General features: G+C 39.7%; 1 protein-coding gene and 1 long non-coding RNA gene across 3 annotated transcripts; one reads left to right on the forward strand and one right to left on the reverse strand.

Annotated features, from left to right (window-relative positions):
- Positions 1-862: 862 nt before the first annotated feature.
- LOC134537544 (cyclin-dependent kinase 8-like) lies at positions 863-13,933 on the reverse strand. Of its 2 annotated transcripts, XM_063378101.1 has the most exons (10): positions 13,687-13,933; positions 12,153-12,228; positions 10,312-10,422; positions 9,048-9,188; positions 8,416-8,605; positions 8,120-8,333; positions 7,963-8,035; positions 6,750-6,847; positions 5,670-5,775; positions 863-4,889 (listed from the first exon to the last, which is right to left on the reverse strand). In XM_063378101.1, the coding sequence occupies exons 1-10, from the start codon at positions 13,815-13,817 to the stop codon at positions 4,650-4,652; spliced, it is 1,380 nt and encodes a 459-aa protein (XP_063234171.1). In that variant the 5' UTR covers positions 13,818-13,933; the 3' UTR covers positions 863-4,649. The 2 variants fall into 2 exon arrangements, with proteins under 2 accessions (XP_063234171.1, XP_063234172.1); XM_063378102.1 differs by lacking the exon at positions 863-4,889 and having other exon boundaries at positions 5,647-5,775; positions 7,963-8,265; positions 13,687-13,917.
- LOC134537545 (uncharacterized) lies at positions 4,896-9,226 on the forward strand. Its single transcript, XR_010076003.1, has 2 exons — positions 4,896-8,711; positions 9,051-9,226. It is a non-coding gene; the product is annotated as an uncharacterized LOC134537545 (long non-coding RNA).
- Positions 13,934-17,952: the final 4,019 nt, after the last annotated feature.

Below are 17,952 nucleotides of genomic sequence, written 5' to 3' on the forward strand. Positions count from 1 at the left end.
TCCTGGACTTTTGTTGAGATTGTTTATAACAAAATTAAATATGAATGTTCTAAAAAAATTATATTGTTGCTGCTACAGAATATTCACATAATCTTAGTTTCCACTTGGCAAAATCCCTTTAATGGTTGCGCACATGGTGAAAAATTATTCCAGCTCTTTATGCAGGAAATCTTAGTTTGGAACTTGATAAGTTTTTTTATTGTAGTTACAGAAAAAGTATATGTTTTTTTATAAATTAAACTGTTGTTTCATACAAACTATTACATTTAATATTTTTAATATGCAAAGTCACTAAATCAACCTTTGTGTTGTTTGGCACCTAATACTCAATCTTCAGCTCACTATAAGGAGAGGAGAAAAAAAATTGGCACAAATTTTTTTATATTAAGAATTGAAATGAAAGATCATAATTGCTTCTGTTTCTTAATACATTTAGGTCAACCAAGCTGTCAATAAATACTACCTCAACTATTTGCCGCATCAATTAGTTAAGAGAAGAAGTGTGCAACAATTCACAATTTTTCGACTACAGGAGGAAAAGTTCCAAATGAAACTTTTCACAACAAAGAGGTACAACATTACGCTTGCACAGGTACGTTGGGCGGCGAACAAAAGAATTAGTTTCAAACTTACAGCCGCTTGCCAAATGATACAAGAAAAAATATTAATTTTTGCTACCTTCTCACTTATTTTAATATTTTTAAGAAAAGTTTCTTACACTTATAGTATACGGTTGCAACAGTTTGAAAACTACAATCCCAGCTTTTGCATGATAGTCTGAAACTGTTCTGACCTTTTAAGGACATTTTTAAGGCAAAGGTAAGAAATAAAAACTGCAAACCTTTTATTTTAAATGATTTTTTTTTTTTTTTAAATATTTTGTTAATATTTTTTTTTTAATACATTTTAAATAATGTTAATTTTCTTCACAAACAAAAATTGTAAAACCTCATTTTTTAAGTGCTAAGAACAAAAGGATACTAGCGTAATATAATTATGTAATTTCAAATTATTTAATGTGTTGTGTTACACACCAAAATTTACAATGACCAAATAGTGCATAGTGAAATAACAGGATACATTATATGAAGGTACAAGGTGTTGTTTAATCAAGTAAACTATAATCCAATTTCAAATATGTACCTGTATTACTTCTTTTCACTACAAACAGTTACCTAAAAAAAGTGATTTTGCTATTACTCTATTGTCCACGTCAAATGTCTTGGCGGCTAGCACCACTAACGGTCACTGGTTCTCGGAGCGGCACTGATTTTTGTAGCTGACACTTGTGACGGCTAGGGTGCACATAGACACATAGAACAATACTATTTTAAGGCAGCCTTGCAAGTCTCCTGTGGTGATACATGCCCGCACGAATTCTCACCTGTCAAGATATTTGGTGCGGACAGTAATGGTAATATTAACTGTTGAGGGAAAATCAACAATAGAGATTAAGTACAGCATCAATAAATAAACATTATTAGAATAAATATCATTGCAAAGCACATCATGACCTGCTGTCTTATGCACTAAGAATGATACCTATGTATCTTTAATCATGTAGATACAATTTTTACCAAACCAATATAAAATCAATAAGGCTTTACAATATTTTCTTTGTGCACATATCAAAATTTTCTACAAAACCTATTAACTGCCATCTCTTGTGAATATTTCATTATAAAATCCAAAATAGCAGTTGTTAATGCAACTTAATCTTATCAGTCCAAATAAGAAGCTAAAAATACTTGGCAGTGCAATAATCAGTCTGGTACAACATGTGATTCTCTTGTACCGACCACCGATGTAAAAACTGTTGCAATTCAAAAACTTGCGATCACAACTTAAAAATACATACATACCGGTATATAAAGTGTGGCTTCTTATATATTACACATAGTAACAGCATATGCATTAGTTCCACAAGATTCAAATTAATGTTTATATACACAATCTTGTCATGTAGTTCTTTGTAATGTGGGGAGAGACACGGATGTTACCGGAATTTGTACATAGTTCTTACCATCTTAAAGTAATTAGCAGACTTAACTGAAGACTGACTATGCAGGGTGTCTACCCGAACTTTTTAATAAAATTCTTACTTTTCTTGAGATTTAATACTTTTTGAAACATCCAGTAAACTCTTGTTTAGATATATGTATTAAATTTTTTATTGAAAAAATATTTTATAAGATTGTGTATTTAATAATTGTCACAACACTGATAAAATACTTCTCTAAAAAGAAAATTCTTGAAACTTGTATACATTATTCCTTAATCATGCTATTTTAGCTTCATGTAAGCTATGTTTTAGACACCTTAAACAGAACAAAACAAGACCTAATACAGTAGAACCCTGTTATAATGTTCCCGCATATAATGTTTTCCTGCTTATAATGTCATATTTTTAAAGTCCCAATATTTCCCCCATAAGGACAATGTATTTATTTCCTGCATATAACATTCTTGAATAGTGTAATTTCCTGCTTATAATGTTTGCTTTCTAACATTCAATAAATAGGGAAAAAATGTTTTAAAACCAAATTATTCCAACACTTATGATAAAAAGTTTCCTTTATGTATGTTTATGTTTACAATCACTGCCATACAATACATGAAGTTTGTTAAAATACTATTTTATGCAATATACTGAAGGTACACAATGTTCATAGTTACGTGTCAGTTGGCACCCTTAGTCAACTCTTCTCTTCCTTGCCATTCCAGTGGGTATTCAGATGCACGTACATAGTCCTACGATATTTAAGTTGCCAAACATTGAGCGAGGGCATAACTAAAAGTGTTTTCTATTGCTTACAAATAATTTTTTTTTTTCATTCATATGTAGGAATCCCAAAATTAAACATTTTCAGGTGTCGAAGGAGTAGACGTTCTCACTCTTAATGTTGTCATCATGAATCGTGAGACAATTTTACAAAAAATGTGGCAGTGTATCTTTAAAGACAAACAAAATTTAACCAGGGAACAAGACGAAGTTGAAAAATTGTTGGCTTCTTTAAGATAATTCATGTTTCAAGTATACTATCTTTGGTTTTAACATTAAAGTTGTTTACATAGCTTGGTGAGTCCATTGGTACAAAGCTCGAACATTGTTAAGTGCTAAATTGAGATTTCCTGCTTATAACGTTTTCCTGCTTATAATGTTTTTTTCTTGTGCTCCCTTGAAAAACATTATAACAGGGTTCTACTGTAATGAAATTTCATCCACTGCAACAGACTTTTCACTAAAACAAAACCACGTTTAGTCAACAGTTGACAATTACATCGGTGCATACTATAATAACTCGATTCTAAGACACATTCCTCTTTCAGTCCGAAATTTCTCTTAAACAAAATTAGCTATGAATTCAAAAAGCACTTCAATTTAACCAAAATATATATGTTTCTTAAAAAGATAACTGGTAATTTTTAGTATGTTAGTTCTCAACTCTGGTCGTTGGTTATGGAGCCAGATGGCGCATGGCTGAGACTCTGAACTCACATTAAAAATAGCTCGTTAACCCCCTACACAGTTCCTGATTACTAATTTGGGGGGTCAGATTATATAGAGTGACCATGTGTTAACATATTCGATGGCTTCAACTTTAAATAAGTACTTGTGTTTGACATACTAGGTGCTTTGTGTCTTTCTGAAATGAATGAATGGACAAATAAATGAATAAAGGAAAAATGAATAAATGAATGAGGGTGTAACATCTCATTGATTACAGGGTCATTAGAGATAACTAAATGTGATGAGATGCAAATGGAATGGAGGGCTGATGGAATGAATGGATAAGGTAAACGGTATAATTCTGAGAAAATCCATCACTTTTCGAAATGAACAGTAGTGTCTTAAAACTACACCATGGTTCATTAGTTCCTGATCTTAATGTGAAAGCTGACAAACCACTCCTGTTTTTCAAGAAATGTCCTGGATTATAGCTTCACATGAAATGATCTGCTTGATAAGTTTACTTGTAAATGTAGGATTTACTGAGAGTATGCTGTTTTAATCCATTTTCAGATCTCAAAAATCACAACAAAAGTGCAGCTTGGCGAATCACGTAAATCGGGCGATCGCAAAACGTAATTTTTTGTAAAACACATCCCACTTCCAGAGTAGAGAATGTCATCAAAAAGGACGCATCTAATAATTGTGACAGAAGTTCCATATCAATGAATGTACGTGAACTTTTGTGACTTTCCCAAGAACTCTGTGACTGGTAGACACCCTGATACTATTTAATTGCAGTCCTACAATCAATTCCCAGCAGTTTTTTTTTACACGATGCAAAAAACTGAAAACTATCCAATAAGTAGAACCTCCCTATAACAAATATTAACACCAGCAATATCAATCGTCTCTGCAGCAAATTTTCGATGCGACTTGCATGCAGTTTCACTGTCCATTCCCCTTCACTGCTCTTCACTGCTGTAGCAAATGTTTTGTCGCGGAAACAGGACCGTACTCGTTACAGCGAGGATTCCACAGCTATTTCCCAGACGTGTGTTGGCCAACTTGTGACAAGCAAAGGGAGGGGGTGACCGTTGCGGCGATCGTGCCATGTTCCAGATGGCACGAGAGAGAGAGATGGAGAGAGAGAGAGAGTCTACGGCAGCGTGCAGGGGTAGCGGCCGCGCCCCGCGCATCAGGTGAACCTCTGCACGAAGGTGGGGCCCGGCTGGGTGCTGGCCGTCGACGTGAAGATCATGCCCTGCTGCTGCTGCACGTGGTGGAACTCTGCCTGCTGCTGCTGCTGCGGCTGCTGCTGGGGGGCCATGCCCCCGGCCGAGCTGACGGGGTGCGGGGGGGCCAGGCGCACGCGCTTCGCGTTGGGCCCGTGGTTGTGGTTGTGGCTGCCCTGGTCCGTGCCTCCGCCCTGGTTGCCCTGCCGACCACATTCACGGAGCGCTGATGGGATGACTGAGAGGGGAAAACAGAGCACCTCCGAGGAAACCCATTGGTGATCCGTGGTCCTTTCTCAGTAAGGTGGTAGCAGTACATTGCAATCACCTGCCTTTCACCATCTGGCTGTCAATCTTGGTAGATTCAGACCCACGTTTTTCATAAATGGGAGATTTGGAAGATGCAGCCATAGACCAGCAAGTCCACCCTTTTGCTATTCACGTATAGTTTATTGTCAATTAAAGGGATGACATCTATCACTTCAGGAGATGTTACCCACACCCTCATTAAATAATTCATTAATATACCTCATAAGGCTTGATCACTAATGCATGGCTATCATGAATTCAGATAGTATATTTAATTACTGACGCATAGTCTGTGACGTTTTTAGTCAATTATTACAGGTTACAAACCGAGTACCAAAACCTTCTCATGAATTTAAGCCTCTTTTAACCATTTTTAAATTTGCTGTTTATTGTTGTGGTGATACAAAGCAAAATTATATACATACTTTATTTGTTTCTTAACTAAAGTAGGCTATGATAATTAGGTTAAGTAAACTTTGCCCTTTAAAGATTTAGATGTAATTTATTAATGTACTGCTTTCCCGGGTATCTAATAATTCTTAATCAATACATATTCCCACACACATTCAACACCATTTCTTACCCCAGATTTCAAAAATCCACACAATGTTGATTGTTAATCTAAATTATTGGTATTGATTTTAAACTAAATTAGGAACAGTAAAGGTTCTTACATTTTGTCCTTGATTTTGGCGAGCTTTGCTGTCTGACTTGTCTTCGTTATCATCGTCTGTCAGGAACTCTCTCTTGGGGTAAGGGATCTGGCAACCTGCAAAAACACTGTGCAATGCGCAAGTTAACGAAGCGTTCTCCCAAATCCAGCTACGCCACTACCACGGGCGAGTGGGGGAACCAACATTTTAAGTGCCAAAAAATTGTGTATACAAAAGTACACATTTACAGAAATCTTGTAATAACAAACTAAACAAATACTTAATCCACGTATTCGTCTCATGAGTGAACACTAGACATGGCCGATATAATAGTTTTGACTTTTTTGTTCATGGCCCGTAGGCAATTCATAAGAACTGTAAAACCTTACTGTCTTTAGGAATCCACACCTTTTGATTTTCTCGAGGAAACATAGCAGCATCTCTGGAGATGGTCTGCAGCTACATTGTCTGCCTTTGTCCCCCTCCTGCTAGCACACACTGCTTCCCTCCACCCCCACTCGATGTTATTACCCTTACTTCCCCTCTTTTGCTTGGATGCCTGGAGGAAGTGAAGAGCGCTCTCCATTCCCTTGCTGCGTATAAGTCTCATGGCCTAGACCTGAGACCAATTTATATTTAAAACAATTCATGTCGTGTATTGAGAATCGAGAAGACGTTTGCTGAAATTAGTTGTTAAATACACTGTTTTAACAACAGATTAATTTGTAATACACGTGCGTTCATTGCTTGCATAAGGGAAGCCAAGCAATGGTTTGGTTCCTCAGCCTGGCCTCGCTGGTATTGGGTACAAGTGGAAATCGCAAAGATAGAGCCTATCTCTTAGCTTCAGCGTAAGAAACGGAATACAGACAATGGATCACATCATTAAAGAGCAGTGTGAAGTACGTTGTATCAAGAATTCAGTGTGTTTGTTTTGAAAATTTTAAATGTCACTGAAATAACATATTTCAATAACAGATTTAGAATCTGAAAAAGTAGGGGAACTGACCATTTCCTTAGTTCCATTAAATATCCTCCAATTTTTTAGTTAATTATGACCAGGAATATAAGTGCCCTTGGCCACTGCGCCCTGATACTCACTCCGGCGTAGGCAGTGGCTCTTCCTGGAAATATGCGTCTTGTATTGCCTGCTCCGACGTGATTCTCTTGGTGGGATCCATCAACAACAGCTTCTGCAACTATCGCCCACAACACTGATGCACTTAACGCTTGCAACAGCAACATTACGTGTACTTGATCTCCCTCAGCTTTGCAAGGATTCATCACTGTATAGAATATCATATGCACTGTTATAACATCTACATAGTTACAGAGAACAAAAACCATAATTGGCACATAAAAATTTTGATTTAGATGACAAAAATAACTGTAACTGGAACACTTCTCCTTCTTTAGCAGCAGATTCAGCAGGAATGAGACGCTCAACCTTTATTTTCCTTGTCATAAATTACTAGAAAATACTAGGGTTGCCTGAAAAGTTACCAACCTTGACATGAAGATGGCAGCACTTGTCAATAAAAACTGGGGAATGTGTTTGCTCGATCTTTGGAATATACTCTCTGAAATTTCAGCCAATTTCAGCTCACTCGCCACTGATCAGGATAACATTTTGCACGCTAATAAAATGGGCAAACACAAACTCTGGTTAGTTTATTTTAAAATTTTTCCCGGTGTTCCTTTCTCTAGCCGAATGCCAGCCAGTCACATCACTTGCCGAGTACCTGCCAGGCCGATGGGTAGGTGGTAGACGTAGCGCAAGAGCCTAACAAACCTGGAGATGTGAAGCAGCAGTCAGGGCATCCCCATCTGGTTTAAAGTATGATGAATTTTACAGCTGAGAGGGTAGGAGATACGAAGGGTCAAAGGGTTGAACCAAACAGCTTCCTGACCCGTTATAGGGTAGAATGGCCGGAGTGCTTCAGAATATGAAAAACATATACGTAGTTTAATATAAATACAGATAACTCGAAAACTGGAAAATCTAGGCCCAGATAATTGAAAGTTTATTATAAAAACACTGTTGTTTTTTTTTTATTAATGACAAGGAATATAAGTACTGAGCTGTTCATCCCCGCGGACTGTTCCTAAAGAAGAAATACCATGAATGTTATAGTTACATAAGTTATTGGAAATAGTATTAGTATGTGCCAAATATTGTTTTCATTGTCTCTGATCAGTAGTTATAATTATGCACCAATGGTTATAATATATTCCGGACACTACTGAACCGTACAGACAATTTTATAACCATATGTCTAGAAATAAAAAAGAGGAGCCACTTAACGCAACTCACCAGGTGGAAGGCTTTGCTGTCCTGCTTGATCTTGTGCCTGTCCATGTACTTGAGCAAGGAGCAGTTGGAGTAACTGCAACACACACCACTTCCCCTTCACGACCCGCTCCAACAGCACACGCCCCACCGCCAGTAGCCCGACAAGACTGCCACTCACTTGCCCCTCTTGAAGTCCTTGAGCAGCGTGGGGTGCTCCGGCATCTTCTTGATGTCCTCCCACTCCTTCTCCTGCGGGAAGCCCATCACGTTGAATATCCTGTCCAGCTGGTCGTGGTGGTACGGGTTGCTGGTCTTGATGTCCTCCTGCCGGCAGTGGAAGATGGGCTCCGAGGTGAGCAGCTCCGCGAAGATGCAGCCTATGGCCCAGATGTCTGCGGACAGGAGACGAGCCGGCACTGCACCTCGTCCTCGTCTCCCGCCCTCGTCCTCGTCCTCGTCTGCCGCCCGACTCACCGATGGCCTTGGTGTAGTGCCGCGCCCCCAGCAGCAGCTCCGGGGCTCGGTACCAGAAGGTGACCACCACGGGGTCCAGGTCGGCCAGGGGCTTGAGGGGCGCGTTGAAGAGCCGCGCGAAGCCCATGTCCGCGATCTTCACGCGCCCGCGCTCCGGGCCCTCCCCCATCACCAGGATGTTGGCCGGTTTCTGGACACGGAACAGACTCTGGCAACCACTACTTGGCAAGCTCTCTCCACAACAGTTCTAGATTTGTAGCCTCTTCAGTCCTCTGCTTACTTAGGAGCATATGCAGGTATAAAAAATATGAGTATGTATATAGTCTGTAAGTATCAATGCTTATAAAACCAAAGACTGTAGCTAAAATAATGACAGTATTTAAGGCGTAAACTTCCACGTTGGCCTGCAATTTGTATGTGTGTGTTTGGACCCTCGCGCATGTGTGCATTAGTCGTGAGACAAAAAGATATTCCTTTGCAGAATAGTGTGGTAGTTTGGGTTCTGTAATATAACATTTATCACTGTACGAGCCACTGAAATACTATAGTGTCATTGTGGGATACGGGTAAAGAATTAGTGTACGTAGTTCTTAATGTGCAACTAGTGGTTCTAACTGAACGCTCTGACTTACCAGATCTCGGTGCAGGACCCAGTTGGAGTGGAGGTAGTGTATTCCGTCGAGGATCTGGAACAGCAGGGACTTCACCATCCCCTTGGGCACCATCACCGGCTTCTTGTTGGCCTTCGCAGCCCGGTGGAACTTGATTATGTGCTGTTCAAAAATCACAGAAATACATTGAATGATACCAATTTTATGGTGCTCACTTTGTTTAGAAATTAAGGCAACCAATGTTCTGCTAATGAAAATAGGCTACTATACAATCTACAGTTCTGTACTGCTCCAAAGCAACTTACTGGTGAGAATATAAAACCTGCTAAACATAAAGACACAACTGGCAACATTCTACAAATACTACTGTAACTTGTCTTCTAAATGCACTTTTATTTGTTAATGACATGTAGTGCCAAAAATGTCTGTGCAGTTCCTCAAAGTACTGCTATTAATTTAATGCTATTTTAGAGACCCTACTATCACTAATTAAATTATAGTCTGAAGTAGTACCTTATAATTAACCTTATTTTATACAATTTATAAACAAATAAATTGTATATTCCATCCCAATTTGGATCATAGTCTCCCCAAATGGTAGAAATATTAGTTTCATGCTAACACTCTATCCACAAACACCAATCAACATTCAGTTACTTAGCAATTGTTTACAGTAAGCTATCCTTCAAATCAATGACAGCTCTACAGAAAACATGAGAAATTTTCTCAAAACAAAAGAAATGTTAAGCCAACTATGCAGTTTCATTCCTCAAGTAAACTTAATTTAACATTTGATACTATTTACTAAGCAAACCTTTTTCTAATGTAATCCTGAAACTGAATTATTCATAGATGTCTAACGTTCTACACTGATACAAACTGCACATACATATTTTTGTTTAAACATCCATTCCTATGCCTAAACTTGATTAACCCCATTTTAATTAGCATTCTATTTTGCTGGATATAAATAAAACACTACTTCGAGAAGGGATATACTATCTCTTTGCAGTATCAAACAACATAATAGCAAATAATGACCCGACCATTTGCCTGCAAGCTATGTATGGCAATACAATGTGCAACATCAAATGCTTGTGGCATAGACTTGTGTTTGGTTAGCTATGTGCTAGTGCAGTCACGCCCAGGGCAAACCTTATTGGTAACTCAACAGGTTAACAAGTACCTAGAAATCACTAGCTAACAGGTAGTGATCACAGAAAGTTGTAATGCATTAACTAACGAAACGGCTCGAGTGATATCCTGAGCTGCAACGAGCTCTCACCCATAAGTCGTGCTCCGCGTAGTCGAAGAGAAGCCACACTTTCCTGTCCGTGTGCGACAGGAAGACACGGATCAGAGTGACCACGTTGTTGTGTTTCAACTCCCGCAGCAGCTGGGAAAAAAATTTTGTTTTAAATATTACTTATTTAATTTAAAATAGAAACCTTAAATATAATTCTGTTAAACACCATAATAAAAAAGATTAAAAATATGTACCCTTAATCACATCATTATGCTAGCAAACTTATCTTCAGATAAAAATTCTGGAGTGTTTCAATTATCGTGAAAGCTGATTGAAAAGCAGGTATATGGATGATACTAAATTAACCTTAGTTAAAATAAACAAGTGCAATATGATCATCATAGTCTAGTATACCAATTAGTGAGCAAGTGGTGAGGTGAATTAGTAAGTAAGTGAAATAAGGTTTATAAGGTTTAATATCTTGTTAGCAAAGAGTTCAATAGAACTGGAAGAGGTGTTAAATAATGCAATGGAGCACCGATAGAATGCGCTGGTGGGGGAAATGGACACACCCCAAGAAAACCCACCAACTCACTGCAACACCCACCACGTCTCCAGGGGCGGACTTGCCTTAATGCCGACTAGGCCCAGGCTTGGGCAGCCAATCTGACCAATATCTGCTCGGCAACAGAATTTAAGGGGCAGCTGGTACTAAACGGCCTAGGGCGGCCAAGACTGCTAGTTGGCCTCTGCACGTCTCCTACTTCTGGAAAATCTGGGTTTGACCCTGTAGCATAGGAGTAATTTAGAAGTGGGAAGGGGTGGCAATTTCACCCCAGAATTGTCCAACCCAGTATTTTGTGATTTGCAGTGAAAATAGTCTAAAAAAACTAAAAAACTAACAATTAAATGCTAGTTTTTAAAAATTTCCAGGGGAGGGGAGGAACCCCGGACCTCCTTACACGCAGGGTACATTCCAACCCCCCAGACCCCGATATGCCTTGCCAACCCAGTTAAAAAGCTGAAATTATGCCTCTGCCCTGTAGGGACCGAACCCAGATCACTGTGGCGGGAAGCAAGTTATCTGACCACTCAAACACTGTGACTCTGTTATATAAATAGTATTTGTAAATCTGTCGGTTTAACAGTTACTGGTTCTATTTGTCTTGAGTTTCTTCTTGCAGCAACTGATAGGTTCTTCTAAAGAAGTACCGAGGAGGTTCGGACGAGACAGATAATCAATGGAAGTAACAGGATAGAGGAAATGTTTATGGCTAGGATGCAGGGGAGGAACTGTTTACAGAGAAGGATAATGAAGAAGAAAAGGAAGAGAGAAAAAAGAAAATGAAGACACAGGATGCTGACAAATAAAAATCACGCAATATATCCTTGTATCATTGATGAAGGAAAATTCACTCCAGATAAAGTTAGAAAATGAAATGCTCCAATCCAGGCTATGATGGGTTACCAAGGTACCATTTGGATAATTAACAAGAGACAAGATACATCTAAAGCACACTAATCCTGAAAAGTTGTTTACAAAATCTTTTCAAGCACATTAAACACAAGCTGAGTTAATGAAAAGATTTACTTTGGTAACTCGCTTGCAGATCTATTATTGTACATAAATAGTTTATGGCTTCTTTAACAGTTAAACTATGTTAGACATGGAGGCATTAATATATTTTAATATTAAATCATCATTATTATCAAATCTATTAAATATTATTACCTATCTATTTTAAAACAAATTATGATTTACTATTAGATCTTAGACCATAACTTCAGTGAAAATGTCTGACTTACAGATGACTATATCACATTAAAACTAGCACATAACACAATCTCAAAAGGTCTATATATGACAACTATTCCCTTACAGCAATTTCTCTGCATGTCGACATGGACAGACCAGTTCCTTCTATCTGCTTCAAGGCGTAATCTTTTGTGTCCGACCTGAGAAAAAAAAATACAATGTCACACTTGACTTTTTCTAACTATTTTCATGGTATTTAATTAATAACTACTATAAATTAACATAAAGTATGTGCCACTTGTTTAATCTTCATGCCTTTTCCAGTAGGTAGGAACCTATTATCTTTGAAATATTTGTGCAATGGGAGTGCATGACTTGATGTAAGCTTTTGGACATACGCCATTGCTATGCACATGTATGTCTGTAGAAGAAAACTAAAAAAAAACACAGGTAGGAAGGAACCTAATAACCAATCTTCAGAAAGAATGATTCAATATCTTACACAAATAATCGTTTTTGTTTTGGAGCATTGTAGTGTTCTTGTTTTCTTAATATTAAAACTGTTTTCTACTTCTAAAAATACATATTAATCCCAAAGTTTTTTTCATTCTATTTATCAACAATAAACTACCTGTACTCTATGTTTACATTATAATTTCTGGGCGAAACTTAACTGTAACCAGCTCCTTGCTTATGACAGAGTCTAATCAGCAGTGTTTGTGTTTGTGTTTATAGTGTTAATATTTCACTCTAGCTTGACTTGGAACCACATGTTTTTCAAGTTTTTTTTTTTTTTAATTTTTGTGCTGCGCATCTTTAGCTTTTGATAGTCCAAACCGTTTTCTTAAGTTATGATCATGTAAATATGTGAAAACAGTATATAAAAGAATAGTTATAAAGTCAACAAATTTGTTACTTTTCCCACAGTTGGCACAATTGCTCAAAATACAAATTACAATAACATAGATATCACTGCTTTCAATATGGCAACAAACTGAAGTGATAAACTTCATGCATTTACAGAATCATCAAGCATAATTAGATGAACTAAAAACTACCCTCTACAGTATTTTATTTCTCTTCTGGGGAAAGCTAGGTTGAACAGAGGGCTGTATCGAGGAAGGAGGGATCATGAGTGGAAGATTCAGAGGGAATGGAGACGGACAGAGAGAGGAAGGCAGGTATTCCTTGTGAGGACAGGATGAGAGTGGAACGAGATTGAGGGGAGGACACTGGATGTAAGAGGAGGGAAGGACTTATGAAGGAGGCTCCAGAGGGGGGAGGAGTGAGGGTAGTTGGGGGTGGTAAATCCTTGCCACCGGGCGGATGCCCAATTGTAGGTGAAAAATATTATTATTATTATATTAGATTCCAATATGTATAATCCCTGTATTTACTACTCTCCACTGTCATCTCAGCAACAATAACAGGGTACCAGCATTTTGCGAAACAGTTAACCTATCCTAAAATCTTAAATTAAAACATTTTTTTTCTACACAATAAGAACAAGTAGTTTAAGCAATACATTACCATGACCTGTAAATACATTTTGTGTTAGTGGCTGTCAGCACCGAAATATCATATAAACTCAGTATTAACTCAAACCATTTTGCCTTGTACCTCTACTGGAAACTTGTGAATAAAAATAGTTTACGAACCCATCTTTTCTTCTTGCTTTATAAACATGACCATAAGTTCCGCGTCCCACTTTACAACCTTCGAATTCAAACAAATCTTCAACTTTGGCACGTTCTGATGCAGTTTTCAATTTGAATTCGTAGTCCATCATCAAGAAGATGAATTCTTATTTTGCCTGTAACACAGTCTTTCAAACGTTTACCAGAAAAAAGCTAACAAAAAACACGCAAACTGACAGGTTGTTTATTTACTTCTACGCTATTGTTTATTTGTTTTTCAAGTTTTCAACATTTTTTGTTGTTATTGTACAGCTAAGTGGCTTCCGATACTCATGTTTATCACTACCCAATAATTATAATTTTATAATAAGATCTATATACAGAAAACAACTCCCAACGTGTTATGAGAGATCTGGTGTAACATTGTCTGGTGGATACCGAAACTTTCCGAAGCTAAACTGGTGGTTTTAAATATTTACGGATAGGAAAACTTGAGTTTATAAATGGCAAATACTACAAATGACCGACACGTAAACCTGTAGACAATCTCGTATATTTGTGGTTGATAACGAATAAATACGGGAAGGGGTAAAAATGCTATGGTTGTGGGAACAATAGGGGATTAAAAATATGTTAGATGAGGAGTGTTTATTATTTAGTAGTGTGGTTCAGTTCCGGAGAATAGTGAGAGAGAAATAGGGATTTGGCTTGCCACCAGGGTTTTTACTCATTCGCAGCAGTAAGCTAAAGTATATGTAAAAAATGCTAAACTTCATCTATAAAAGTGGCAAGCTGCTGGTGACGTCACTCGTCACGGGGCCGTGGTGGGTTTTTCCTTGGTCGGGGCAGCTGGGGCAGCTGGGATGGGTTGTTGTTGTTGTTGTTGTGGTTGTTGTTGTCTTCTGTTGCTATTATTGTGGCCCATCCAATTTTTCTTTGGCTGCTTTGGTCGCGGCCTGCGCTGCCAGGGATTGTTGGCGACGACAGGGAAGTCCAGCTCGTTGTAGCTGGGTACGCTGTGGTGTGTCAGTGCGTCGAACATGTTGTTCGTGTACTGGGTGAAGCCCGGGGGCGGGGAGTGCCTCGGGGGGCCCCATGGTTGTGGTCTGGGAGGGCCGAAGAAGCCCGGAGGGGGTCGCTGTTGGGGCGCGGGCTGTGTCGCGGCTCCCCTTTTCTCGCGGATGTCGCGGCGAGACTGCTGTTCGCGTGCTTTGCGGACCTGGGGGGGAAGGTGTCTACAGCTTTCCTTTTTGTAGGCACTGCAGGCCTTGTAGTTGGCTCAGTGCTGTTTCTGGCAGTGAGCACATTTTTTGTGCTTTTGTTGCCCGGCCAGAGGGCAGTCGAGAGCGCGGTGCGGGCCACTGCACCACCTGCAGACGGGCGTGGCTCTACAGCCCTTGCCGACATAATTGAACCGCTGGCAATTGCTGCACTGGCTGGGGCCTGAAGGGCGGCGGTAGTCGTCGATGTGGATGGCCTAGCTGGCGAACTCTTTAAGCGAGAGAATGCGGTCCGGATCGCAGTTCTGTGTGGCACTTTAATGACTAATGCATCGTATTTTTCGCGGCACTGCCGGTTCTCGAGGAACCAGCAGTTCTGCACTGGCAGGTTTGCGGTCGCAAACTCCTGTTGTAGGAAGTCTAGGGCGTATGCCAGTGCACACCGCGCAGCACGAATTTGCGAGGCATTTCGTCCCGCTGTAAGAGCACGGAGTGCTGGGCTCCGATGGCCTAAAGGGCCTTAATGGCGCGAAGGGCCTTAATGGCGCGGTGGTACTCTGTTATGCTGGCTGTGTGTACCAGCAGTTCATCTCGGCCGTGGTTCTGGCATACAAATTTTTCTGCCAGAGCTTGTTTCAGGGCATGGTACACCCTCGGGTAGTCGTGTCCCTTGTCGAGGAACACGAAGAGAGGCTTAACTTTCGGAGCTCTGGCCGTCTGCGCTGAAGGCACTTGGGGGGCGGGAGTAGGGGCAGGGCCCTCCTCGTCACTGCTGTCCGCGGACCGATCGCTGCGGGCACGCTTCGCCCTCTTGTTCGTCACTGTTGTCCAGCCTAACTGGTCGGAACTGCCTGAAGGGCCTTCGTCCATGTCGCAGATTTTGGTCACTGGTTTGTCAATCCTAGCGCTCAGTTGCAGCCATTGCCCACTCCCCCGGGGCTTGTTAGCCGGGTTTGTGGCTAGGCTATAGGAGTTCTAACACCCCGGGTGTCGCTGAGTTTGTCGGCCGTCAATACTTAACCTGTACTGCAATAACTGTAACCGCCTGTGCGCACGAGGCACACAGGCACCTTTCTAGACTGTCTTCTGCCAGCTGTGACAGCACTGAGAAGTGCTATCAACATCTTAACAAGCTAGACCGCAGGAGTTGCTGCGGGACACGTCAGTCCTCCACCGAAGCGCAGCTGGAACTCCCCTCGACCACAACGAAGTTAATACCAGCACAATGAGTATATATAGGCCTGGGTTGGCCTTTAGTCTTCGGAGAGACGGAAGTGGAAGCTCTCACACCCGACTATGTCCCCCTGCCATCACACTACTCGACGCCACATCGAGATGCATGTTAAACTTAGCCTCAGAAGTGAGAAAACTGAACTTTAAATTTTTCGCGAGTTCGGAGTAAAATGGTCATTTGCCAAACTGTTTCCGGCAATTAAAATGCGCAAGGATGCTCCAAGAGTTTAAAGTTCAAAAAGAGACTTCGAGTAAAGCACTAATAATTCGTCTTTTCGGGCAAAATGATTTCGTTATGTTGGCTATGTTAACCAATTTGTTTATGTTTTGAATGAGAATAGCACTTTTTCTTTGATTTTTTGTCAATTTTCTGCTGTTGATCGTCGAATGGTAATTAAAGGGCGTTATTTTTCTTGAGAACGTGAGACGGAAAAGATGCACTACATATAAACTACTTTACATTATTGATATAAACGTCGATGGATTTAGTCTTTTGCAATGTGTTTGCCGGCGAGTGTGTATGGAATCAATTTATATTTGGGAAATCTCGGACATGGAACGTAAACAAATGCCCGGGTAAATTACAAGCATGTATAATACACATTTCTCACAGAGACGCGATTGCACAGATACCCAATTTCGTTGACAAACACAACTTCCTATACTACCGCAATGAGGGAATTTTCCTGAGCGGTCATGTTTTTTCGGCGTTTACAACTGTTGTGAAGCTTTCAAGAAAGTTCAGGGAACGTTTGTTGAAGTCGTGCAACGAAGTTGTGAATTCGCCTGCACTCAAGATCAGAAATCGCCAGTTTATAGTACTCAGGTTTTACTTGGTGCCTTGTAAGCAGCATGTTGATTATGCATGGGGTGTAAGAGTAGAAAGACTTGTGCAGGAAAAAATGGAACTAGGGAATACAATGTCTTGGCTGTCAACATTTGGTGGTGCATTCTCAGCGTTGGGAGAGGAAGTGAAAGACTGTGCACTTATCGCAGGCCGTATTTCGGTGAAGCAGTTGTCGATTGCGCTACAGCTGGGAGACCCCCTGATGGTGTCCCGATGCAAGCTGTATTTAGCACTTAGCTTGATCCAGACGGGTCGCCTCCGCAGGGCGAAACACATAATCCAGGAACAGTACAGGCTCGTGAAGAGCTTACCAGTGCTCGACAAGAGTGTAATCAGAATGTGTCAGGGAATATGGGCTAAACTTAAGTATAGCTACCAATTACAGAAGTGTCACCATTTTAAATCAGCTACCAAAACCAAGTTTATACATTTCCACTCAAAATACTCCTAAGGAATAATTCAGATTGCATTTTTTTTTTTTTTTAAACACATATTTGTGTTAACAGTATGTCTTCATTTTTTGTGCTATTTATACATAAAAATTGCTAGTGTTATTTTTGTTATACAGTGTAATTTCAATAACTAGGTACATTGAAGATGGCTGTGATTTATGTATTCATGTTTCTAGAATAAATTAGAATAAAATATTGCTATTATGTTCTCTGTATTCTTTGCTACACTAGAATTGTAAAATTTGTATTTTCTTGTTTTTATTAACTCTGTTAATACTGAACTTTATAACTCTTGGGCATACTTTTGAGTAATATGTTCTTGGAAGAGAACAGCAAAAGGCATTAAGTTTTGTACTTATTTCCCACTGGAAAATGATGAAATGTAAGCATTTGAAAATAAACATTAGTAGAGTAAGAGCAATCATTTTGCCTTGATTCAAAGCCACATTCATCATTTGCAGAGCTCTCAGATATCTTGTGCACAGTACACTGGTACTCGCCTGGTCAATTTGGCAACACAGGAGAGGCAGTTCTG

The sequence above is a fragment of the Bacillus rossius genome, chromosome 12 (genome assembly GCF_032445375.1).
Source record: "Bacillus rossius redtenbacheri isolate Brsri chromosome 12, Brsri_v3, whole genome shotgun sequence".
Taxonomy (NCBI): Eukaryota; Metazoa; Arthropoda; class Insecta; order Phasmatodea; family Bacillidae; genus Bacillus; species Bacillus rossius.

Coding starts and splice junctions, on each gene's coding strand:
- LOC134537544 (XM_063378101.1), bottom strand. CDS start 13,817: ATGATGGACTACGAATTCAAATTGAAAACTGCATCAGAACGTGCCAAA. Junction 8,606..9,047: donor GGGTCCTGCACCGAGATCTG/GTAAGTCAGAGC, acceptor TTCCGTGTCCAG/AAACCGGCCAACATCCTGGT. Junction 6,848..7,962: donor ACAGCAAAGCCTTCCACCTG/GTGAGTTGCGTT, acceptor TGTGGGCGATAG/TTGCAGAAGCTGTTGTTGAT.